The following is a 26,212-nucleotide window of genomic DNA, read 5'->3' as shown; positions in this document are numbered from 1 at the left end:
TTTAAAAATTAAAATACTTCAATTTAATTTAAAAAGTATTCCCGTATGTTTCTATTCTATTAATTTGCAATAAATGTTGGAAAATTCCAGCATATATAGAACACTATCTATCTATCTTTTTCCTGTTTAGCCTCCGGTAACTACCGTTTAGGTAATACTTCAGAGGATGATATGTGTGAGTGTAAATGAAGTGTAGTCTTGTGCATTCTCAGTTCGACCATTCCTGAGATGTGTGGTTAATTGAAACCCAACCACCAAAGAACACCGGTATCCACGATTTAGTATTCAAATCCGTGTAAAAATAACTGGCTTTACTAGGACTTGAACGCTGTAACTCTCGATTTCCAAATCAGCTGATTTGGAAAGACGCGTTAACCACTAGACCAACCCGGTGGGTTAGCATATATAGAACACTGAAAAATGTTTTCCATTTTATCACTATGTACCAGTTGAAGATCAGATGAAACATGAAGACTAGAAAGTGTAACATTCTCACAAAGATTAACTTTTTTTTTAACCTTTGGGACCAGCGTAAGGTATTGTTAAGAGGATGAGATGAATGACAATTTTTGTAGCGTGTGAAAATACCATACCTGACCGGGATTCGAACCCGGAACCTCCGGATGAAAGACGGAGACGCTACCACTCGCTCCACGTGAGGCCGGCCATCTAAGATACCTATCTTTTTTTAACCTCCAGGATCACCGTTAGGTATTGCTTCAGAGGATAAGATGAATGATTTGTAAGGTGTGTGAAAATGCCATGCGTGATCGGGATTCGAACCCGGGACCTCCGTATGAAAGGTCGAGACGCTACCAATCACGCCACGGAGGTCGGCCGTTCAAGATACTTAGGTCGGTATTTTTTCACCGCAGCGGAAGCATTTCCATCGAGAAAAGGCGTACACAAAAATATCTGTTTATTCTGCACGAGTGAAAAGACGCGGCGTTTTTCAAAACAAAAAATTCACACCGAATTTCACTTTTTTAAATTTAAATTCAGTTGGAAAAAATGTAACTATAGTTTAGAGTACAACAAACACAAAAAATTACATAATTTTTTACTCAAAAATACGTAATTAGACACAATAAAAATTATATTAAAAAACAACAAAACCACCTAAGATTTATTATTAACACGTAACCACAATTTTATAATGAAAAAGAGTAGTATTAAAATTTAATTCGAAGCATATAATTATTACTACTGTCAACTTAATTTTTCAAAGGTCTAAATTTATTGTATTAAAAATGGCTGTTTTTAATTTTTACAAATTCATAACATTTTGCTATTAATTTCAATAATATAAGAGTTGTTTTTATTTTTTCATACAATTTACTACATCAATCTTCTCAAAATTAAATTCTTTACAAGTTTTGATAATAAAATTTACGAATTATTAGTAATTTAACAAAGTTATTGTATTTCAAAAACTAAAAATAAAAAAAGTGTTTTTCATCATCGAATCTTTCGGTTTTACTTTGAATATCATAGAAACTACGAAAGATACAGTTCTGGGACCTGTTTTATTCGACTTTTCAGGTCAAAAAACATAATAAACTTCTTATATCACGCCTTAAAAATTTCAGTATAAAATTTCACCGAGGAAACTGAAATCCAGGCTAAATATTTCGCTAGCTGAAACTCTATAACAAATGGTTTTAAATCATATATTTGTATGAACGATTGTCTTCATTTCATGATCTAGAATCACTTCCCAAATTATTTCCCTTTTCTCCTGTATCACTGTATATACTTAAAAAAAAAAAAATATTCAGGATAAAACATAAATTCCTTGATCCTTTTTTTAAAAGATTTGATCAAAAAATATTATAGGTTTCATCTTTATATAATAATCCTCCCGTTAAAAAAAAACATCATTAAAATTTTAAAATGTATTTTCTTACAAATAAAAATACGATATATTGAACGTAGAGAAAAAAATCTGATGTGGACACCACATTATTTCCTTGTACGACTATTAAATTACACATACACATATATATATATATTTTTTTTTTTTGTCTTCAGTCATTTGACTGGTTTGATGCAGCTCTCCAAGATTCCTTATCTAGAGCTAGTCGTTTCATTTCGGTATACCCTCTACATCCTACATCCCTAACAATTTGTTTTACATATTCCAAACGTGGCCTGCCTACACAATTTTTTCCTTCTACCTTTCTTCCTTCTAATTTTTTTTAATGAAAAAAAAATTTTATTTCATTAAAAACATGACATTTTTTCATATTTTTTTTTTTATTGTTATTATTGAAATATTATTTATTGTAATTTTTTTTTTACAATCACAGGTTAATAATTATTAATAAATCAATATATTTCAATTAAAATAAAGTTAAAAAAAAAAAGAAATGAAGTCTGATTCGAACCGATGTGCCTTCTTCTTGTAAAATCCAAATATCTCATTAATTAAAATTATATTTGGCTATAACTCTGGAACCAGTGAAAATAAGTAAAACTTATGATACATCGTTGAAAAGCTCTCAATGAGAGCTTATTACTGCAGTTAAGAAAAAGTATAAAATATATATCAAAGATTATTTTACCCTCTATTTCTTTCTGTAATGATATTTACTAGCACTCAACGGTTAGTACAATAAATAGAAAAGTTTTTATTTTTACAGATTAAAATATTTTAACAGTAATTAAATTAGGGTTTGGTTATTTCTTAAAGGGTTGGTAAATTTTAAGAATATCAAAAGTTTTTTTCTTGCAAATAAAAAATTTTATTCATGAGGTATTTAAATGAAACTTCAAGAATTTAATTTCATTTTGGTGTAATATAGTAAAGTATTTATTCCAAAATTTTTTAACAGTAATCATTTAAGTATTCCGTCCAGGAGCCAGAAAGGCTCCTGGAATAGAAAATACCTGTAGAATTATTGCGGAGTGCAGGTGAGGAAGCGATTGAAAGATTATGCAAACTGGTGTGTATATTTATGAAAAAGGGGAATTTCCGTCAGACTTCAAAAAAAGTGTTATAGTCGTGATACCAAAGAAAGCAGGGGCAGATAAATGTGAAGAATAGAGAACAATTAGTTTAACTAGTCATGTATCAAAAATCTTAACTAGAATTCTATACAGAAGAATTGAGAGGAGAGTGGAAGAAGTGTTAGGAGAAGACCAATTTGCTTTCAGGAAAAGTATAGGGACAAGGGAAGCAATTTAGGCCTCAGATTAATAGTAGAAGGAAGATTAAAGAAAAACAAACCGACATGCTTGGCGTTTATAGACCTAGAAAAGGCATTCGATAACGTAGACTGGAATAAAATGTTCAGCATTTTAAAAAAATTAGGGTTAAAATACAGAGATGGAAGAACAATTGCTAACATGTACAGGAACCAAACAGCAACAGTAATAATCGAAGAACATAAGAAAGAAGCCGTAATAAGAAAGGGAGTCCGACAAGGATGTTCCCTACCTCCGTTACTTTTTAATCTTTACATGGAACTAGCAGTTCCATGTATGATTTTAAAGAACAATTTAGATTCGGAGTAACAGTACAAGGTGAAAAGATAAAGATGCTACGATTTGGTGATGATATAGTAATTCTAGCCGAGAGTAAAAAGGATTTAGAAGAAACAATGAACGGCATAGATGAAGTCCTATCGCAAGAACTATCGCATGAAAATAAACAAGAACAAAACAAAAGTAATGAAATGCAGTAGAAATAACAAAGATGGACCACTGAATGTGAAAATAGGAGGAGAAAAGATTATGGAGGTAGAAGAATTTTGTTATTTGGGAAGTAGAATTACTAAAGATGGACGAAGCAGGAGCGATATAAAATGCCAAATAGCACAAGCGAAACGAGCCTTCAGTAAGAAATATAATTTGTTTATATCAAAAATTAGTTTAAATGTCAGGAAATGATTTTTGAAAGTATATGTTGGAGTGTCGGTTTATATGGAAGTGAAACTTGGACGATCGGAGTATCTGAGGATAAGATTAGAAGATTTTGAAATGCGGTGCTATAGGAGAATGTTAAAAATCAGACGGGTGGATAAAGTGACAAATGAAAAGGTATTGCGGCAAATAGATGAAGAAAGAAGCATTTGGAAAAATATAGTTAACAGAAGAGACAGACTTATAGGCCACATACTAAGGCATCCTGGAATAGTCGCTTTAATATTGTAAGGACAGGTAGAAGGAAAAAATTATGTAGGCAGGCCACGTTTATAATATGTAAAACAAATTGTTAGGGATGTAGGATGTACAGGGTATACTTAAATGAAACGACTAGCACTAGATAGGGAATTTTGGAGAGCTGCATCAAACCAGTCAAATGACTGAAGGCAAAAAAAAAAATCATTTAATATCTTTATCTTACTTAAGGATAATTTGATACCAACTATAAATCCTGATTATAGAATAAATTCTAAATCATATTACATTAAAATAAAAATTGTAACATTGGTTTTAATTAGTTGGATCCGTGAAGCTATAGAAAGGAACAAACAAACAGTTATTACAGATAAATACTATTCCTGCTATGGACGTAGTCGGGTAAAAATTAACTTAGGCTTTGTTAGAAATTCAATTTTATAACTTTTTTCTTAATTTTTTCCTGATTGGTAATAAAATAATGATGTAGTGGAAAACGAATATATATATAAAAGCAGAATTCTAAAAAACGTTTTTATTTGATTAAATTATGCGTTGTTTTAATAGTCCTAAAGTTTCGAGAAAAAATCTAAATCAATAAATAATTCTTATTTGACAAAGACTAAACCGATTATTCTTGTATTTTAAATATTAAAATTTACGTATAATTAAGATATTTCAAATTTAAAAGCTATATATGAAAATACAAAAATGTTATTACTTCCGTAAAAAATAATCTGTATTAAGAAAGAAAATATATTTCAAAAACTCTTAGGTGAAATTTCAACATTAAAACCAAAATTTTTATTAAGTGATATACATCTATCAAATTTACCGCTATTTCATAAAAATAAAACTAATCTTTCTACGAAACAAAAAGAAAAAATAAGATTTATATACAAGATTAATCTCATATATAAAAGTATATGAAAACTACAACGTATAAATTTCACGTGAGAATAACCGTAACAGATGATTATGCTGTGTAATCACACGTGAAATAAAATGAAATTTGTAATAATCAAATTATAATACGTTACACCAATCGTCACGCAAATGAGATGGATTATAACAATTTCATTTACCAACGCTAACGCCATCTATTATCTTACGGCCCGTAATAAAACAACCGGAATTTTTACTGTTTTCCTTCCGCACCTGTTAATCAGGAAAAAGAAAAAGAAAAGATAAGTCACGCAAAAAGATATAAGTAGGATACCGAAGGAAATTATATAATCATTAAGATACCACTTACCTATACATCAATCTTTCACGACCGTAAACCTCCTTTATTAGAAGACTAAAAAAAGCGGAAAAAGGGAACAGAAAGAATAATTAGTTTATATGTGAGTAAGAATAAAAATGAAAAAGTAATAAAGATAGAAACTGAAATAAATGACTGAGAAATAAGTAATGAATTTTGTGTGTGTATGTGCGTGCGCGTGTGTGCCCACACGCACACACACACACACACACACACACATATATATATATATATATATATATATACACTAGCCGTTCCCGTGAAGCCAGACATTTGGATCTCCTCTGTGTTCGTTATCCGTGCGAATATTACTGATAAATAAAAATTGAAGTACAGAGTGTTTCAAAATGAATGTTTAAAGTTATACAATAATTATTAAGTTTTACATACACTGATAAATTATACATACAATGTAAGAGCAGCTCAAATGGTTTTTTACCTATAAGTGTTCAATATGAGCACTAATCGTCACACGGCACGCGTCCAGCCGTGCCATGTGACACGAGAAGTTCATTCCGAACGGAAGTTAGTGTACGGGAAGTGGGAAGTTCATCCCGTACTTTAATCAAAAAAATCAAAAAATCTAGCCGAGAGTAAAAAGGATTTAGAAGAACAATGAACGGCATAGATGAAGTCCTACGCAAGAACTATCGCATGAAAATAAACAAGAACAAAACAAAAGTAATGAAATGTAGTAGAAATAACAAAGATGGACCACTGAATGTGAAAATAGGAGGAGAAAAGATTATGGAGGTAGAAGAATTTTGTTATTTGGGAAGTAAAATTACTAAAGATGGACGAAGCAGGAGCGATATAAAATGCCGAATAGCACAAGCTAAACGAGCCTTCAGTAAGAAATATAATTTGTTTACATCAAAAATTAATTTAAATCTCAGGAAAAGATTTTTGAAAGTGTATGTTTGGAGTGTCGCTTTATATGGAAGTGAAACTTGGACAATCGGAGTATCTGAGAAGAAAAGATTAGAAGATTTTGAAATGCGGTGCTATAGGAGAATGTTAAAAATCAGATGGGTGGATAAAGTGACAAATGAAGAGGTATTGCGGCAAGTAGATGAAGAAAGAAGCATTTGGAAAAATATAGTTAAAAGAAGAGACAGACTTATAGGCCACATACTAAGGCATCCTGGAATAGTCGCTTTAATATTGGAAGGACAGGTAAAAGGGAAAAATTATGTAGGCAGGCCACGTTTGGAATATGTAAAACAAATTGTTAGGGATGTAGGATGTACAGGGTATACTGAAATGAAACGACTAGCACTAGATAGGGAATCTTGGAGAGCTGCATCAAACCAGTCAAATGACTGAAGACAAAAAAAAAAAAAAAAAATCAAAAAAAATCTGGAGTAATTGATACGAAAGCTGTTTCAATTATATATCTCGATTCGGGTAAATCAGCTGATAACGGCAACACACACTTGATCTTTTATAAACCACCAAAGAAAAAAATAGCACAGGGTCAGATCGGGCGAACGTGGAGGTCACCGCAAACGTCATCTGGATCCAGGCAACCGATCCAGCGGTCGGGAAGAATTTCACTCAACGGATCACGAACAGCGTTATGAAATTGAGAAGACACACTTTTTTTTGGCAAATAAAGTCTTGTGGTTCATAATTCAGTTTAAAAAAAGAGCCATACTTTTAGCATATAAAGATACTTCATTCCAGATATACTTGTTTCCGCAAAAAAATAACGTCCCGTAAACTTTCGGTCGGGATGCGGCACAAAAAACATTCAGTTTTAAAGAGTCTTGTTTTCATTACAATATTTCGTGAGGATCCTGATATCGTTCTGCATTAATGGTGTACTCGAAAAAAATAGGACCGATTACTTTCTTCCGCGATATCGCGCACCACACGCCCGACTTCTGCGGGTATAATTGTTTTTCGTGATAAACGTGGGGGTTTTCAGCGCTCCAAATTCTACTGTTTTGGCTGTTTACGTAGCCATCCAAATGAAACCGTGCTTCATTTGTGAAAAATAACGAATCCACAACGTTAATTCCCTCACGCAGAAATCGACGAAACCGTTGACAATATTGTAGCCGTTTTTCTTTGTCGGGCTCAAGAAGTCGATGAACCGTTTGAACGCGATAAGGTCGTAATTGTAATCGTTTGGTAGCCCGATGAACAGTCGATTTAGACAAATTAATTTCAGCAGACAAACGTCTAATCGATTTATTTGGCGAGGCGTGTAATCGGTCTTTGATTTCAGCGACCGTATCTGTATTCAACACTGACGCAGATCTTTTGTGTTCCTTGATATTAACAGAACCGGTCTCTCTAAATTTCGCGACTAATCTTAATACTGATGTTTTGTTAGGAGCTGGTTTATCTGGGTACTTATGGCGAAACAAATCTTGCACTGCAACCGCTGATTTCGTACTGAAGTACGACTCGACAATGAAAACAAGTTCATCTAGGGAAAACACCATCTTGTCTCTAGCAATACACTGAACGTTATTATTGCATTGTTGTTACTATCGGTAATATTCTACTGCGTCGCCGCGATGTTCAGATCTTGGACGAGTCCATTTCAGTAACGAGTAGGGGAGTAAGCTTGACCTTTGAAATTTCATGGATGAGTGATTGATGGGTTGCGTTTTATATGGGACACCCTGTATATATATATATATATATATATATATATATATATATATATATATATATATATATATATATATATATATATATATATGTGTGTGTGTGTGTAATTTTAATTATATCTTGCATCTCGCTACAGAATTGTATTAATAATGTTTTTGTGTCTATTATTTCAATTAATTACTCCGGATTGGCTCAAAATAAATTCTTGGAAAGCAACTTAAAAAATGTGTACACATGGGTTATAGATTACAGTAAATTTTAAATAAAATTTAAAAAAAAGGGAAAAGTAATTTTCGCCAATTTGAATCATTGATTTTTTTTTTGTATAGCGGATGGAAAAAATGATTTTAAGAATTTGTTCAAGTGAACACTTTTTTATTTATTTCGATGATATAAATTAGTTGGTTAAATTTGTTCAACACCTTCCGAGACAGTATATAACATTAATGTTGTATCTATAGATTTTGCATCGATCAAAAATCATTTAATTTATAATGAATTGTTTTTTTTTTTTGCAGGTGGTACCACGGAGTCCTAAGTAAGATAAATTCAAAGGAAGGAGATAATTAAAAAAAAAGCAGAGAGAGAGAGTGGAGAGAGAGGAGAGAAACCGTTAGAACACAAATAAAGAGCATCATCGGGACATAACCAGTGAAAAACCATCGGCGAAGATCGTCAAAAAGTTTTTTTTATTTTCGGCAATCGGCCGAATAAAGAGAATTAGAGGGGGAAGGAGGAGCGTAAGAAATAAAACGGAATAAAAGAAACCAAAAATACAGACGGCCTCCTTGGAGGGGCAAGGGGAGACGGCGACGTTTAAAAATCTTCAGTAATTATTGAAGATAATGACGGTGACGTTGTTGGGATCATCTTCGACATCAACGACCGGGTATAACCATCATCATCAACCGTCTTCATCGATCACCGGACAGACTACGACAAAACTGACAACATCTCTCGCTAAACAACTTTCAACTTCTTCATCTAACGCCTCCAAAAATCATTATAATTATCAATACCATCATCCACCGGCATTAGGTTTGCCCGCATCCTCTTCATCGTCGTACGTAAACAAATTGGTAAATACATCGTCAAAAGCCATGAGATACTACAGGCTGTGGATTTACACCTGTAACGCGGTCCTTTTGGCCAGCGTATTAGGTTTTTGTTTAGTAGCGGCATGGGTATTCGTGTTCGATCCGAAACGCGTCTTAGTACCAGGCCTATCGCTTACACAACCGAGCTTCCTTTACGCTTATTTAGCTTTATCTTTCCAGTCCGGTTTCTTGCAATTCATAGGATGTCTTGGAGCACAAAGACTGAACGAACGTCTACTGAACTTGTATTGGTTGTTAATACTACTGTTACTTATCGGTGACGGACTTTTGGGACTTCTATGGATATACAGATTCGAGTGGATCGTCGCCGAATTGAAACCGTTTTTAAAAAATAAATTAAATACTCAATACAGTACGGATAGTGAATTTACTCAACTTTGGGATAACGTTCAAAGAGAATTACAATGCTGTGGTGTCGAAGGCCCGCAAGATTTTCATCATGAAAATAAAACTCAGGAATGGAATACACAAGGTACGTATGTCCGATTTAGATTAGTAATATCTATTCTATCGATAAAACGCAATCGATTAATTTATAAATAATCGCTTAAATTAATCGAAATTTATGTGATCTATCATTAACTTTTATTCTAGAATTTAATTAAGTTAAATCAACATTTCAAAATATGGTATCGTTTTAAAATTATGTTTAAAAGACATTTAAACAAATTTTATTTAAAATCTTAACTCGATGGTAATTTCGATTGTTAAACAATCATCATCAGTAAACACGAAGGAATATATAAAAAAATTTTAAAAATGAATAAATAATATTCTAAATTTGACTAAAATGTTAAGTAATTTTGTTCATCGAGAATATTTTAATCTAATCCTTTTTTAACTTAATTATTAATCATTTACTTGTCTAAGCTAAACTGAAATTCGTTCATCTCATTATCCTAGTAATCTCAATTTCAGGATCTATTGATTGTAAAGTTGAAGCAATTTCTAAATTTTTCCAAAATGTTTTTCAAATAACACAGTCATCGACAGAATTCTAAACAAACCGTAGAAAACACTATCTTTCTGAATAATTTTCTTATAAAATTATATTAACGTATGTTAATTATTGTTAAGCTACTAAACTTCTAATTGTATTATTAAACATTACAAAAAATTTTTAAGTGTTTAAAAGCTTGCATTATACTTTTTAGTCATACTTTAATAAAATTATTATCATACATTGCTGAGTAGGTAGTAAAATTTTCCAAAATTAAATGCTTTCTTACAATGTTGGGTAGTGAACATTTTTGGAGAAAAACGGTTTTCATTCATTTTTATTTATAAAATAAAAAACATTTCATGATAAAGCTTGTTATTTGGATTACATATAAGCAGTGGCGGCTCGCGTATAGGCACTGCAGAACTGCAGCACTCCCTATTTCCACTTGATATTATCGATAAAATTGAACATAATGAGTCCTTTTTTCTTTAATTCTTTCTTTATACTGGTACAATATATAATCCATAAGCTTAATATCAGTACAATCCCCCACTTTATGAAAAAGATACAAAAATCTTTGTATGCCACTGTGCGCTTCACAGTTCCAGCGGCGTGGTGTTTGGCTCTTGTGCGCATGCGCACATAGGAAGCTGCAAGCGAGGCTGCGAGGGAGAGAAAGCACTGTCGCTCCCGCAGTACCCACCCTGGTGTGCTGGTGGAAAGTATTTTTTTTTTTTATAATCCGCGTGCGTATAGAACGTTCCTTGTTTGTTCCCTTTTTAATTGGAAGGAATATAAAAGCGGTTTAGTTGTTTTTTCAGTACCGATCAGAAGATGGCGGAAAGCAAAGGCTCTTCGATCGCCAAATCTGTCCAAAAATAAGCTGGAAAGGCGAAAGGGAACGTAATTAGTAAAAAATAATTATGAACTTGTTTCTGTGTACGCAGAAATTTAAATTAAGCACCACTGCACTATAGTGTTTTTAAGCGGACAGTTTATTAAGTTATAATCTTTTTATTTTTTGTCTTCAATAATTTGACTGGTTTGATGCAGCTTTCCAAGATTCCCTATCTAGTGCTAGTCGTTTAATTTCAGTATACCCCTACATCCTACATCCCTAACAATTTATTTTACATATTCGAAACTTTGCCTGCCTGCACAATTTTACCCTTATACGTGTCCCTCCAATATTAAAGCGACTATTCCAGGGTGCCATAAGATGTGGCCTATACGTCTGTCTGTTCTTTTAGCTCTATTTTTCCAAATGCTTCTTTCTTCATCTATTTACTGCAAAACCTCTTCATTTGTCACTTTATCCACTCATCTTATTTTTAACATTCTCCTATTAACATTTTAAAAGCTTCTAATCTTTTCTTCTCAGGTACTCCGATCGTCCAAGTTTCATTTCCATATAAAGCTACGCTTCAAACATATACTTTCAAAAATCTTTACCTGCCGTTTAAATTAATTTTTGATGTAAAGAAATTATATTTTTGACTGAAGGCTCGTTTCGCCTTGCTATTCGGCATTTTATATCGCTCCTGCTTCGTCCATCTTTAGTAATTCTACTTCCCAAATAACAAAATTCTTCTACCTCCATAATCTTTTCTCCTCCTATTTTCACATTCAGTGGACCATTTTTGTTATTTTATACTACATTTCATTACTTTCGTTTTGTTCGTGTTTATTTTCATGCGGTAGTTCTTGCATAGGACTTCATCCGTGCAGTTCACTGTTCCTTCTAAATCCTTTTTACTCTCAGCCTAGAATTACTATATATCATCAGCAGTTAGTATCTAATAATACTAAAAATTATTATCTGTATTGACATTTTTTTATTTATTCGGTTAAACCGAATACTACCACATTCTTGAATGTGATATAGCGTAGAATCAGATTATTATCCTGCTTCCACCTATTCTATTTGATTCATTTTTTCGATTCTTTTATTTTAAAGAAGATTTTAACCATGGCCTTCAAAAGGCCCAGAAAACGCCCCCACTAATTTTAGCTACCAGTGCAGATAAGATTAAATTAAAAAGAGTTTGGGCATCCGAAAAGTTCGAATTAAAGAAATTATAACAGCGGAAGTTTCTTTTAAATCCAGTAAAATATATGAACTTAATACTAGTACATACAAAAGAAAGAAAAAAGCAGATGTATACACAAAAATAAAATAAAAAAAAATTACAGAAATAAAAATGAAGTGGTAGACAGAAGGTAGATATTGCGGGTAAGGCAGGCGTAAAATATGCAATAAATACGCACTCCGATGTGTAGATAGTCTACTCCACACTTTTATCTATTGTTATAAAGATGAAACTACCGAAATACTAACAATATATTTTTCAAATTTCATAATTGTAGAAAATTTAAATATTTAAAATCTCGTTTAAATAACTTTAAAAATTAAAATTATTTTTTTTGCACTTTAAATAATCAACTATTTGTTTCATAAATGTAAAATCAATTTAGGTAACGATTCAAAAACATTTGAATTGAGGTTAGGTAAATCTGAACACCAACTAGTTTCTACAGTGTAGAAGGAGAAACATGCACAACTGAATATACTGTAATCAGCCTATAAATTTCTGTTAAACCTTGGTGTACATTATACTACTGTGACGATAAATATAAATAATTTTGTTATATCTTAACAATTAAGGATTTTTTTTTGTCTTCAGTTATTTGACTGGTTTCATGCAGCTTTCCAAGATTCCCTATCTAGCGCTAGTCGTTTCATTTCGGTATACTCTCTACATCCTACATCCCTAACAATTTGTTTTACATATTCCAAACGTGGTCTGCCTACACAATTATTTCTTTCTACCTGTCCTTCATTTCAAAAGCTTCTAATCTTTTCTTCTTAGGTACTCCGATCGTCCAAGTTTCACTTTTATATAAAGCTACGCTCCAAACATATACTTTCAAAAATCTTTTCCTGACCTTCAAATTAATTTTTGATGTAAACAAATTATATTTCTTACCGAAGGCTCGTTTAGCTTGTGCTATTCGGCATTTTATATCGCTCTTGCTTCGTCCATCTTTAGTAATTCTACTTCCCAAATAACAAAATTCTTCTACCTCCATAATCTTTTCTCTTCCTATTTTACATTCAGTGGTCCATCTTCGTTATTACTACTACATTTCGTTACTTTCGTTTTGTTCTTGTTTGTTTTCATGAGGTAGTTCTTGCGTAGGACTTCGTCCATGGCGTTCATTGTTCCTTCTAAATCCTTTTTACTCTCGGCTAGATAAAAAAATGTTGGTATATGAATAAAATCACTCACTCGCTTGTTAGGTAGGTACCAATAACTTCTTAATTAGCACATTTTCTTTTGTCTTCAGTCATTTGACTGGTTTGATGCAGCTCTCCAAGATTCCCTGTCTAATGCTAGTCGTTTCATTTCGGTATACCAACTACATCCTACCTCCCTAACGATTTGTTTTACATATTCCAAACGTTGCTTGCCTGCACAATTTTTCCCTTCTTATTTAAACAATTTCGTCCCTCCAATATTAAAGCGATTATTTCAGGATAGCTTAATATTTGGCCTATAAGTCTGTCTCTTCTTTTAGCTATATTTTTCCAAATGCTCCTTTCTTCATCTATTTGCCGCAACAGCTCTTCATTTGTCACTTTATCCACCCGTCTGATTTTTAACATTCTCCTATAGCACCGCATTTCAAAAGCTTCTAATCTTTTCTTCTCAGATACTCCGATTGTACAAGTTTCACTTCCATATAAAGCGACATTCCAAACATATACTTTCAAAAATCTTTTCCTCACATTTAAATTAAGGATGTAAAAACTTAATTAAGGTTCAGATTAATTCCTTTATAATAACAAAAGATCGTTAAAACTTTACAGACATTACGATTGTAGTAATAAAAATACCTGCCTAAATAACCCAAAAGTAATATTAAAATAATTAGACCCAGATAATACTAAACAAGACAGTGTTTTCAATTAGTATTATTTAATAAATAAAAGGAGGTTCTGAACTTCTGCTACACTGCGTTTAAAGTCGGCATACTTTTGCATTTAAAGAGTTGCATAGCCTTACATTATAAGTAAATGGAAAGTTTGTGGTTGTTTTGCCCGTTTGCAACAGCATCACACGAGGACCAACCGATCGATTCCTTTGAAATATTAAGGATATATTTGGGTATCTCAGCGATCGAGGCCCTAGTCCCCTTGGGAATAAAATTGTGAATTTTTCCTCTTGGAAAACGACCTAATACCGTTTTTGACTTCATTTTTCGACATAAAAATAAAAATAATTATTCCTTTTATAACATATCCAGTTTTCAGTTCTCTACTACGACCCCTTTACGAGATATAAGATATTCTAGGGTAATGGAAAGGGAAATCAAAAGAGTTATGTCAGTCCAAAGCAGGAGAAATTTTCAGGCTTTAATTGTTATTTATCATCTCACAACAAAAAAAAAAATAACGAACATAGCGGTAATCCAGAGGGCGGAGACCTCTAGCTAGACGAAAAGAAGCAACTCAAGGGGTTGGTCTAGTGGTGAACGCGTCTTCCTAAATCAACTGATTTGGAAGTCGAGAGTTCCAGCGTTCAAGTCCTAGTAAAATCAGTTATTTTTACACGGATTTGAATATTAGATTGTGGATACCGATGTGTTTTGGTGGTTGGGTTTCAATTAACCACACATTTCAGATGGTCGAACTGAGACTGTACAAGACTACACTTCATTTACACTCATATATATCATCCTCTGAAATATTATCTGAACTGTAATTACCGGAAGCTAAACAGGAAAAAGAAAGAAATGACGGGAGGAAGCAGCCATGACCGACTAGTAAAAATAATATATATATATATATGCCCGACGTGTTGGAAAATCAGGCCAGAGTTGATATATAGATTTTTGCTTAATTTCAATCCTTTTGTTCAACGAATTTTCTTGGTAAGACAAAAAGTGTTTAGAAATAATGTTAAATGTTCTTCCACGCGTAAGTCTGATTTTTAAAACGTTGGAGTTTTAAATAACTTTGTTGCATCTTATTGAAGCTCAATTTCCTACATCTATATAAAAATAAAATAAAAATGGTGAAAGCTACTTACGTTTCCTTTTTTTAATTTTGTCCAAAATTTAAACCCCACAGTGATCTATATATATATAGATCAACTTAACTTCGAACCAGTTTCGAAAAATTTATAGTGAGCTAATCAGGAAATCTTAGTATTAACCGACATACAACATATGTACGTATACGTAGATACATATTCCGAACGTTTTATAACATATTTTTGTTTTTCTGGACTAAGATAGAAATGAATGTCGACTTTTTCAATAACCACTGTACCAAAAATTCTGTCCAATCGCTATAAATTATCTTTATAACCAAGTTGATGCAGCAACAATCCGGCGAAATAAAAATCATACTAAATCATTATTACATAATTAAAATTTGTCTAAAAATATTCATATATAAATTAAGCTTAACAAATTTTCTTAAGTAAAGTTATCCCTAGATCTAACTCCCCCTTCAAAAGAAAAAGAAAATTTTCAAAAACAGTTCCTCTATTTTACGTCCAGGTCTATAATTTTTAAAAACTGTAGACATTTCTTGATAACTTTATACATAAACTACAAATTTAAAAAAATATATTTAAACCAAAGGGGGATAAAGAAAAAGAACAAAAAACAAATATTTCATTTTTAAGAGGTGGAAGTAATCTTTTTGAAAAATTTTTTTGGTGATTATCTATATATGCATTGCAGAGACCAAATTCAGTTTAATACAATTTTCTCTAAATCCGGGTGAAGAAAATCTAAATCGATTTTTCATGATTTCCCTCATTCCCTGAATAGAGCACTTGTTCAAAATTTAAGCAGTGCCCAGCGCAAAGCCTTAACTGTATGCACTAGTGTTTTTAAAACAATCTCTTACGAGGCTACCAACGTATTGGGAAAGGCTCTCCCAATCGATTTACTGGTGAAAGTTCGGGCAGCAATGTGGAGATTGAGAAGAGACCGGGAGGTATTTAGGATGCGGTTTCGAGCCGGGCCAGTACCGGAGCGGAACGGTGATCACAATGCACTGGATCTAAATTTCGTTCGGTTGCCCATCTCCCTCCTGCGGAAGAGGCTGCAGAGCCTCGCGATGGAAGCATGACAGCTGGAATGGAACACCACGACTAAGGGAAGATCCCTGTTCAAGTTTAAACGGGATCTGGGGGGAAGGTATGCCTCGAGTTCGTTTTTTAGGGCAACGGATGCCCAGATTCTCACCAACCATGTTAATTCGAACAAATATCTGTTTCGGCTCCGCCTGGCAGCTGATGTGCTGTGTGTCTGCGGTGAGGTACAGTCAAATGAAGACCTGATGTTTGACTGCCCTGCTCTTGGGGGGCAAGAAACCGGGCCACCCTGCAACTTAGAGGTCAAGGGGAAAACTGGCCACTCACAAGCATTGTCGGACCGTGCGGTTGATGCGGTTGCTATGTTCAACCGATATTAGTAATTTACCTAAGGGAAGACTCCTACCGCACTGCTATCAGAAGCTAACCTAGAAATAAATGGCTGATCACCAGCCAATTAAGGCTTCAAGCGCTTTAATATGGTGGACAGGTACTTGATGGCATTCAGCGACCTAGGCGTGGCAGCGAATTGCTGTCAAGACATAGTAAATTTTAATTTTTGGCTGTCATATATATTTTTAGTAGTTGACGGGGTGCGCCTACCCATTTTATTAAATATATGACAAGTGAGAGGTTGGAAAACGTAAGCCGGTGATGTATTGCACCGCACTTAGTCCACTCACGCTGTTAAATAAGCTCTAGGAGCTATTTAGGACACTGGTCGCTAAACTGTTTCGAGGCTCAGTAGACGTTTGTGGCACAGACATTCGGTCTTATGCTTTAGGGCGACTGAATGGGGTGGTGGCGGGAGAAATGCCAAGCAAAACAAATTCCCTGAAAAAATGTTGGGAAAAAATAATACGATCAATGCTTTCACCCCCATACATAGAAATATTTTAGCCAAATTTCAAGGAAAATAGTTTGGTTAATCCTCAGATATAAGGCTGCCAAAAACAGTACGACACAGTTATGTATGTAGTTTGATCTAGATGAGAAAGTTGGATCCTAAAAGATAAAAATTTGCAAAACACTAGATACCTTATTTCTGACGTAATAACCATACTTCCCGCTTATATTGGCCGGGAAAATTAAAAACATTTTTGTTACTTTTATTTTTAAAGTTTATTAGGAAAATAAACTTTAAAAGTGCAGTGCAGTGCAGGTGAGGAAGCAATTGATAGATTATACAAACTGGTGTGTAATATTTATGAAAAAGGGGAATTTCCGTCAGACTTCAAAAAAAGTGTTATAGTCATGATACCAAAGAAAGCAGGGGCAGATAAATGTGAAGAATACAGAACAATTAGTTTAACTAGTCATGCATCAAAAGTCTTAACTAGAATTCTATACAGAAGAATTGAGAGGAGAGTGGAAGAAGTGTTAGGAGAAGACCAATTTGTTTTGAGAAAAAGTATAGGGACAAGGAAAGCAATTTTATGCCTCAGATTAATAGTAGAAGGGAGATTAAAGAAAAACAAACCGACATACTTGGCGTTTATAGACCTAGAAAAGGCATTCGATAACGTAGACTGGAATAAAATGTTCAGAATTTAAAAAAAATTAGGGTTCAAATACAGAGATAGAAGAACAATTGGTAACATGTACCGGAACTAAACAGCAACAGTAATAATTGAAGAACATAAGAAAGAAGCCTTAATAAGAAAGGGAGTCCGACAAGGATGTCCCTATCCCCGTTAATTTTTAATCTTTACATGGATCTAGCAGTTAATGATGTTAAAGAACAATTTAGAATCGGAGTAACAGTACAAGGTGAAAAGATAAAGATGCTACGATTTGCTGATGATATAGTAATTCTAGCCGAGAGTAAAAAGGATTTAGAAGAAACAATGAACTATCGCATGAAAATAAACAAGAACAAAACAAAAGTAATGAAATGTGTTAAAAATAACAAAGAAGAACCAGTGAATGTGAAAATAGAAGTAGAAAAGATTCTGGAGGTAGAAGAATTTTGTAATTTGAGAAGTAGAATTACTAAAGATGGACGAAGCAGGAGCGATATAAAATGCCGAATAGCACAAGCGAAACGAGCCTTCAGTAAGAAATATAATTTGCTTACATCAAAAATTAATTTAAATGTCAGGAAAAGATTTTTGAAAGTATATGTTTGGAGTATCGCTTTATATGGAAGTGAAACTTGGACGACCGTAGTATCTGAGAAGAAAAGATTAGAAGCTTTTGAAATGCGGTGCTATAGGAGAATGTTAAAAATCAGTTGGGTGGATAAAGTGACAAATGAAGAGGTATTGCGGCAAATAGATGAAGAAAGAAGGATTTGGAAAAATATAGTTAAAAGAAGAGACAGACTTATAGGCCACATACTAAGGCATCCTGAAATAGTCGCTTTGATATTGGAAGGACAGGTAGAAGGAAAAAATTGTGTAGGCAGGCCACGTTTGGAATATGTAAAACAAATTGTTAGGGATGTAGGATGTAGAGGGTATACTGAAATGAAACGACTAGCACTAGATAGGGAATCTTGGAGAGCTGCATCAAACCAGTCAAATGACTGAAGACAAAAAAAAAGGAAAATAAAAAAAATATATATTTGTAGTGATTGAATTGCAAAGAGAATTGCTTTTTCAATGAAAAAGTTGTGCAAGACTTGACCGGCGTATCTGGAAAAGTTATACAATAATTTGTTAGTTTTTTATAGGTGATTTAATTTACATAACTGATTTTTTTCCAATAATACAAAAGCAATACTTATCTGTCAACATGGTGATAATAGGATTTAATATTAAGACCGTAAAATTACTTATTCGTGAACGACTTTAAACACTCATCTATGCATAATTACACACACACCCACAAACACACGCACCCGAGCGTGTTGTGTAAATATTTAAAAAAACTAAATATATTTGGTGTAAGCTATTTATGTAAAGTAAAAAGAAAATATTTATATATTTTGCTTAGATTATATTAATTTATATAAATACTCTTTTACGCATTGGCAGACACAGCAAGGAGTACACTCTTTAACATCTACGATTGTAAACAAACAGTCTAAAACTTCTTTCAATTTTGTATTATTTTTATACTCTAAAGGATATAATTTCTTAATAATAATTTTTTTCTCTTTAATTTGAGAAAGCAGATTATTCTAAAATTCTGGATACAAAAATCCAAATTACGGTAAAGACAAATTATTATTTTGTTTATCAGAAAAATATAATCTATGGAGTTTTAACCAGGATAAATTACGGCAGGTGTTATATATATATATATATATATATATATACATACATACTTATACAGGTGATCGTAAAGTCGAGCAACCCAAATTTTTCTGTTTTGTAGGAATGACAATTAAATTTAAAAAAGATAATTTAATTAAGGAAATTTTTTGTACGATAGCACTGATAGATCACGCCTCCGGGCAACAGTGGGCGTGGCACCAGGCAATTACGCAAGAATAACGCGTCTTTATTGTTGTGAATTACTGCGAATTGAAATCGTATGCGAAGTGTCAAGAAGATTTTTTTTAAATGTTTTTCCAGATGCTAATGACCCCAAAAAAATCCACATATATGTCGTTTATTTAATCGTTTTCTGGATACAGGTAATGTGCACGACCGTAAGCGTAACTGACAAGTCTGTAGATCATAAATAAAACGCTTCTTTGTTTTCCAAAAAAATATCTTCGTAAACTTTCAAACCAGATTGGGCTATCTTACTAAACTGTTCATAAGGCTACTAAAGTTCTGAAATTACATCCGTACCGGATTAACATTAAATGCAGTTTTAGAAGTTTCATTCGAAATGACATATTTATTCAAGACAAGGTTTTTTTCAGCGATGAAGCTCGGTTTCATCTTAGCGGATATTTGAACAGTCAAAATTACACAATATGATCTTCAGTGAACCCTTATGTGTTCCATGAACAGCCATTACATTCACGTAAAATTGGGGTGTGGTGTGGTATATTTGGAAAACTGTCAGGGGTATCTTTTTTGGTAGACCATCACAGCCGAACGGTATCAAGAAATAATCATGCATTTCTACATGCTGATGAACGTGATTGTTGGCTACAACAAGACGGAATAACTGCACTCACGGCGAACAGTAGTATCCAATTTCTTCGAAGACCGTATAATTTCTCGTGGTGTATGGCCTCCTCTTTCACCGGACCTGAGTTCTACTGATTTTTATTTGTGGGGCTTTTTGAAAGATAATGGGTACTCAAACAACCCGCATACACGTAAATAAAATATTGAGGACTGTATATCAAACATCATTGCTGCTACACTGAAAAAAAGTCGTATATAATGTAAGAGAACGCATTGATGCATGCATTAAAAATCATGGTGGATATTTCCAACATTCATTATACATTTATAAATCATACTTCTGAAAATTAATTTTAAAAAATTAACAAAAAGGCTTTCTGAAATAGAATTTGTTGTCATTGAGTTGCGCGACACATTTCGATCACTCGTTTGTTTATATATATATATATATATATACACACACAACTAAGTGTAAGTAAGTCAATTATTACCCGCAATTTAGTTATATTTTTGTTTATGTTGGTAGTACTGTCATGTTGCGTACATGACGCATGCGTGGCTTAATTGTTGTTATATCTGTGCAGGTTTGATACTGCTTATGTGTCTTCGCTTATGTATGCCGTTCCGGCCTGGTGGCGCTCTATCGCCATCAGGCGCAACAAATAAAGACTGGCGAGGACGCACAGGTGTGTGCTCCTAGGTGTTGTGTCCGCATACAGGACAGTGTCCTATGCCGCCCTGTGCGTGTTATCGGGTACACCTCCTATTGACCTAATCGCAAAAAAGAGGGTGGAGAGGGCACAAGGCAAGCCAGAACAAGAGGTCAGGGATGCCGTTTATAATATCTGGCAGGAAAGATGGTCGCAGGAAGCTGTGGGTCGATGGACGAGAACCCTCACCCCCAACATCAAGCCACGGTTGTCGAGAAGATTTGGTGAGGTTGATCATCACCTATCGCAGTTTTTTACAGGACATGGTTCCTTCAATAACTACCTGCACAAAATAGGCAAGAGAGAAGAGCCAATTTGCAACTACTGCAACGAGATAGATGATGCTGAGCACACCTTTTTTGAGTGCAATAGGTGGGACACACTTAGAGATAGTAAGGCACTCACAGGTATAACTCCAGAGACAACAATAGACTACATGCTAAGAAGCGAGTCAAACTGGAATAATTTTGCTAGTTTTGTTAGACAAGTTGTTCTACAGAAATACTCCGATGAGAGAAGACAAGGTGTTGGCTAGAATAGGACTGGGTGGACAGCCTTGCTGGTGAGGTCCAGCATGCTGCGGTGTGTTGGCACTGATGAGCCACCAAGGACTCCACGGGTAACAGTCAGGCAACAGCACACTGAATACTGAAGGGACCCGGTACTGCGTCGCGGCGAACTGGGTCTGGCGTGGTGTAATAATGTGGTGTATTAGTATTGCCCTTTTGGGTCCCCAAGGGGGCAATGTTGATAAAGAACTCTCAAAAAGAGCTAACCGGTAGGCCGACCTGCCTTGCCGGTATATAGCCGGTAGGTGGGGAGGCCTATTTGAGTTTAAAGACACTCCCCTGGGCGGCGTAATACCAACAAGTCGGTCCGGCCCAGGGGAGCTGAGAGAAAAAAAAAAGGTTTGATACTGCTAGGTTAGTTCCAATATCGCTGCCCTGCCGTTAACCACGGCCACTCCGCTTTCTGTTTGCGCCAAAGAAGAGCAACGTTCAGCGATCCGTTTTTTGTGGTCGGAAGGTGTATCAGGGGCCGAAATTCATCGAAGACTTTCGGTACAGTACGGGATCAGTGTGTTGCCGCAACGGAGTGTCTACGAATGGATAAAAAATTCAAAAACGGTTGCACAAGCGTTACGCATGACAAAGGAACTGGACGACCGTTTACCGCCACAAATGAGGAAAACATTGAGCGTGCACGTGACATGATTTTCTTAGAAAGACGAGTAACTATCGATGAAGTGACACATCGTCTGCAAATTAGTCACAGTTCTGCCTACGAAATCATCCACAACAGACTTGGGTTTCGTAAAGTCTGTGCAAGACGGGTCCCATAACAACTCGCACAGTCGCATAAACAAACGCCCTTGGAGATCAGCCAAAAACATTTGGATCGCTATAATAACGAACGGGAAATATTCTTAGATAGAATCATCACCGGTGATGAAACTTAATCGGCAGAGTGTGAAATGGAAACATCCAAATTCGCCCTGCAAAAAAAAATTCAAGACCTAACCATCTGCAGGTCAACTGATGCTTACGGTTTTTTGCGACTCATAAGGCCCATTACTGGAACATTATGAGGAAAGGGCTACAACAATAAACAGTGCACGTTACAGTGAGATGCTTACTGCCAAGCTGAAGCCTGCAATTCGAAGCAGACGCCGAGGATTGCTGTCGAAAGGTGTTATGTTGTTGCACGACAATGCCCGTCCATATACTGCTGCCCACACTGCTGAAACGCTCCAGAAACTCAACCTTGAAGTACCGGCTCATCCTCCGTATAGTCCTGATCTTGTCCCTTCTGACTACCACTTGTTTCGTCCACTCAAAGAGGCATTAAGGGCCGTCGATTTACCTCGAACGAAACAGTGAAAGAAGCGGTGCATTCCTGGCTCGCAGCTCGAACGAAAACCTTATTTTATGAGGGCATCAGGAAGCTTGTGCAACGATGGACCATGTGCGTTGAAATGTAAGGGGACTATGTTGAAAAATGATGTACATGTAAGTTTCCTATTTGTATTGCAATAAAATTTATAACTACATTGCAGATAATAATTGACTTACCCTCGTATATATATATATATATATATATATATTGAGTGATATTTAAGTATGGAAACAGCTTTATACGGCACATCTGAGAGGTATTTGGAAGCAGAAAGAAATGTGGTTCTACATAGTTAAAAAAGTCTGTATTGTGACGGATTTTAAATTTTTGTCTGCCATCGTGGATCCGTCGAATTGAATCAAACTTATTTTTTTTTTAAATAGGAAGGTGGACATGACATATGATTTCGATTTAACATTTTACAAGAAAAACAATGGTGAAACCCATTTTTCTGTTAACGCTTTCGTTATCGAGTTATAATCATTCAAATTTTTTAACGACGGAAAATTCGTGATAACAATTAAACGAAGTAAAACGCGCTGCATGAACAATTTTATTGTACTTTACATTCAGAATGCATGCAATAACGAAATTTAAACATTGTTATAATAATATTGATAATAATAAATAATAATTAACGACACAACAAATTAAACGGCTATATCAGCTGATTATTTACTTTAAATATTACAATTTTTTTTTTTTTTGAAATTTTAAATAAATGTTTTCAATCGTAAATTATTAATGAAATAAATTTTGAAAGCATACCATTCTACAATAAATATTCAAAACATTTTTCCTCTACAGTTCGGCAGTGTGCTAACTTCAAACAATATCCGTTGTATAACTTGTATCAAGTATTTTTTTGTACACGAGCAGATTCGTTAATTAGTTTTCCATTCAATCGGTCAAGGTCTCCAGGTTTTGTTTTGTAAATTTTTCAGGTACCCCTAAAAAAAGTAATCCAAACAAGACACGTCTGGAGACCTCGTAGGACAATCTACGACTCCTCTACGACCTATCCTGCGATTTGGAAACTACTCTTTTAAAATTTTCCGTGCCCTTAGAAAATAACGAGATGGTGCCCCACGAGTCTCTATGCCAAATTTCATCAAAATCCAGTCAAAAGTTATTAGGATTCAAACACGCGGCACACGTGGATACATATGTACTAACATACCCTCACTTTTTTTTTTGTTTATTGGAGTTCCTGGGTCGTGAAACATGGAGAAAAAAAAAACGTACACCATATTTTGACTTATTGATTATCAAATTTTTTTCTGCAACACAGCTATAGAGCTACGATGCCACGAAATTAAAAATACATCGACAGATTAATATTCTTTGTGTAAATAAATATAGTTTAATTAAATTTATTTTTAATAATTTGATAAGAAAATTTTTTTTAAATGGTCCGGCAAAAATTTATTAAAGCATTTATTTACAACAGTTCCTTTTTAGTAAATAAAAAAATATTGTAAAGTTATACGGAAAAAAAGTTCTGTTGTCTTGTTGATTTATTAAGAATAAAAAAACCTATTATTTTTTAGCAAAGAATATAAATTTGTAAATATAAACAAAAAGATAACTTATTTAAAATAAGCAGTTAATTAAAAAAATATATATGTACACATTAAGTTTTATACAAATTAAAAAGCAGTGTATTATGCATCGTACAATCCCCTATCCGTTACGGAAGTATTATCTGGAACGTTTGATAGTATCTTAATCCCTATTTTCATTTTCCAGAAATCCATTACTATAAATCTTATTAACCACTCTAGGGATTTCCAGCGGAAAAGACCATTTAAAAATTTAATTAAAAATTACATTCTTATAAAACAAATCCTTCTCGTTATATCTTCTATCTAAACGCTAAACAAATTAATTAGGGTTGTAAAATCCGATAGCAAACATTTTAAGGAATAATACAAAGCATTTCAAACATAAATTGTTTAATATAACATGAGTATAATATCAAGGGACTGACTGAAAGAAAAATCATTCGGTACAATCTTGAGTCAGGGAATACTTTTATGACTGAATCTACCATCTAGTCTCAAAATATATATATATATATATATATATACTAGCCGCTCGGCCCGGCTTCGCCGGACCTCCCAGCCAGCCCTCGCTTCGCTCGGCCCTTTGGTTTTCCAGGTTTCCAAAGTTCTTTTTTCAACTGGAAAATTTTTGACTTTATCAACTGTACTCCAAATTAAGAGCTTAATGTTTTTAGAAAAAAATTCATGCAATTTAGATACGTTATCTGATAACAGAAAATCCATTTTTTTTTAATCTACTGACATGGGGGCTGCGCCCCCAAACTCCCCTCAAAAAATAACTCCCATATAACAACTGTGAAAACATTTTCGGTAGATAATTTGGAAAAAACAATGTGATTTTTAATTTTTTTTTAACTTGTTTTTTGTGTGGGGGGGTTAACCCTTCTAATGTTTGCATACAGTCTGAAAAAATAACTTCAACTTTTTTACATGAATCACTTTTAAATAAGTACAATACTTTTCTTAGTTAGGGTTCATTTTTACTCAGCTATCCTTTGAAATAAATTTCCAACCTAAATTTTGTAACTGAAAACTTTGGGACTCAATTTAAACGCGTTTATAGTTTTACATCTAATTTAAATAACTTAATCTGAAAAATTGATGGATTAGAGAACGGAATTGGGCTGTGTTTATTCGGTCGCTTTTCAATCTTGACTGTCTTTCGTCTCTTCCCCACGAACAGTTTCCATCAAACGTGCTTTTTTGTATTTCTCCCGATTGAAGAATGTCTTTTAGGCATGGTATGATGTTTTGAAAAAAGATGACAGAATTTAAATGCAGTTAAATACTTTACACACTTTAATTAGTAACACACACATGAAAAACAAAAGCAGCTATTTATTTATGTTTTTAAACAGCTGTAAAAAATTGTAAATGAATGAATGAAAAAATTACATATGCATGTGCACTAAATCAATTGAAACTTAGTACGTTAAAACCTCAGCCGTTTTCAAAATTAATCAATTCAAAAAATGTTAGCTAAAAATTACATTTTTCTTGAAAATCAAAGTCATTTTGAAAATTAAATAAGCTTTAAGGAAGAAATAAAGTGTTTTAAATTTCGTTATGTCAGAGGTTCAAAAAAATTAGGCTATGTTTACCGCAGGGCTTCAAAGTGTAGGTGTGCAAAATTTTAGACAAATCTGTCCGGTAGATCTCGAGTTACGTTGGAACAGACAGACAAACAATTCGGATTTGAATACTAGATCGTGGATACCGGTGTTCTTTGGTGGTTCTTTGGTGGATCTCAGGAATGGTCGAACTGAGAATGTACAAGACTACACTTCATTTACACTCATACATATCATCCTCATTCATCCTCTGA

General features: G+C 33.9%; 2 protein-coding genes across 2 annotated transcripts in view; one reads left to right on the top strand and one right to left on the bottom strand.

Moving 5' to 3' along the window:
* LOC142333255 (uncharacterized) overlaps nucleotides 1-26,212 on the bottom strand; it is a 496,762-nt gene that overhangs the window by 255,813 nt on the left and 214,737 nt on the right. The window lies entirely within an intron of this gene.
* LOC142333256 (uncharacterized) overlaps nucleotides 1-26,212 on the top strand; it is a 301,571-nt gene that overhangs the window by 152,968 nt on the left and 122,391 nt on the right. Inside the window, exon 3 of the mRNA XM_075380259.1 lies at nucleotides 8,530-9,601. Within this exon, the coding sequence (XP_075236374.1) occupies nucleotides 8,857-9,601 (745 nt within the window). The 5' untranslated portion in view covers nucleotides 8,530-8,856. The remainder of the gene's footprint in view (nucleotides 1-8,529; nucleotides 9,602-26,212) is intronic.

The sequence above is a fragment of the Lycorma delicatula genome, chromosome 12, assembly GCF_047948215.1.
Source record: "Lycorma delicatula isolate Av1 chromosome 12, ASM4794821v1, whole genome shotgun sequence".
Classification (NCBI taxonomy): Eukaryota; Metazoa; Arthropoda; class Insecta; order Hemiptera; family Fulgoridae; genus Lycorma; species Lycorma delicatula.
This window is presented reverse-complemented; position numbering and strand designations above follow the sequence as displayed.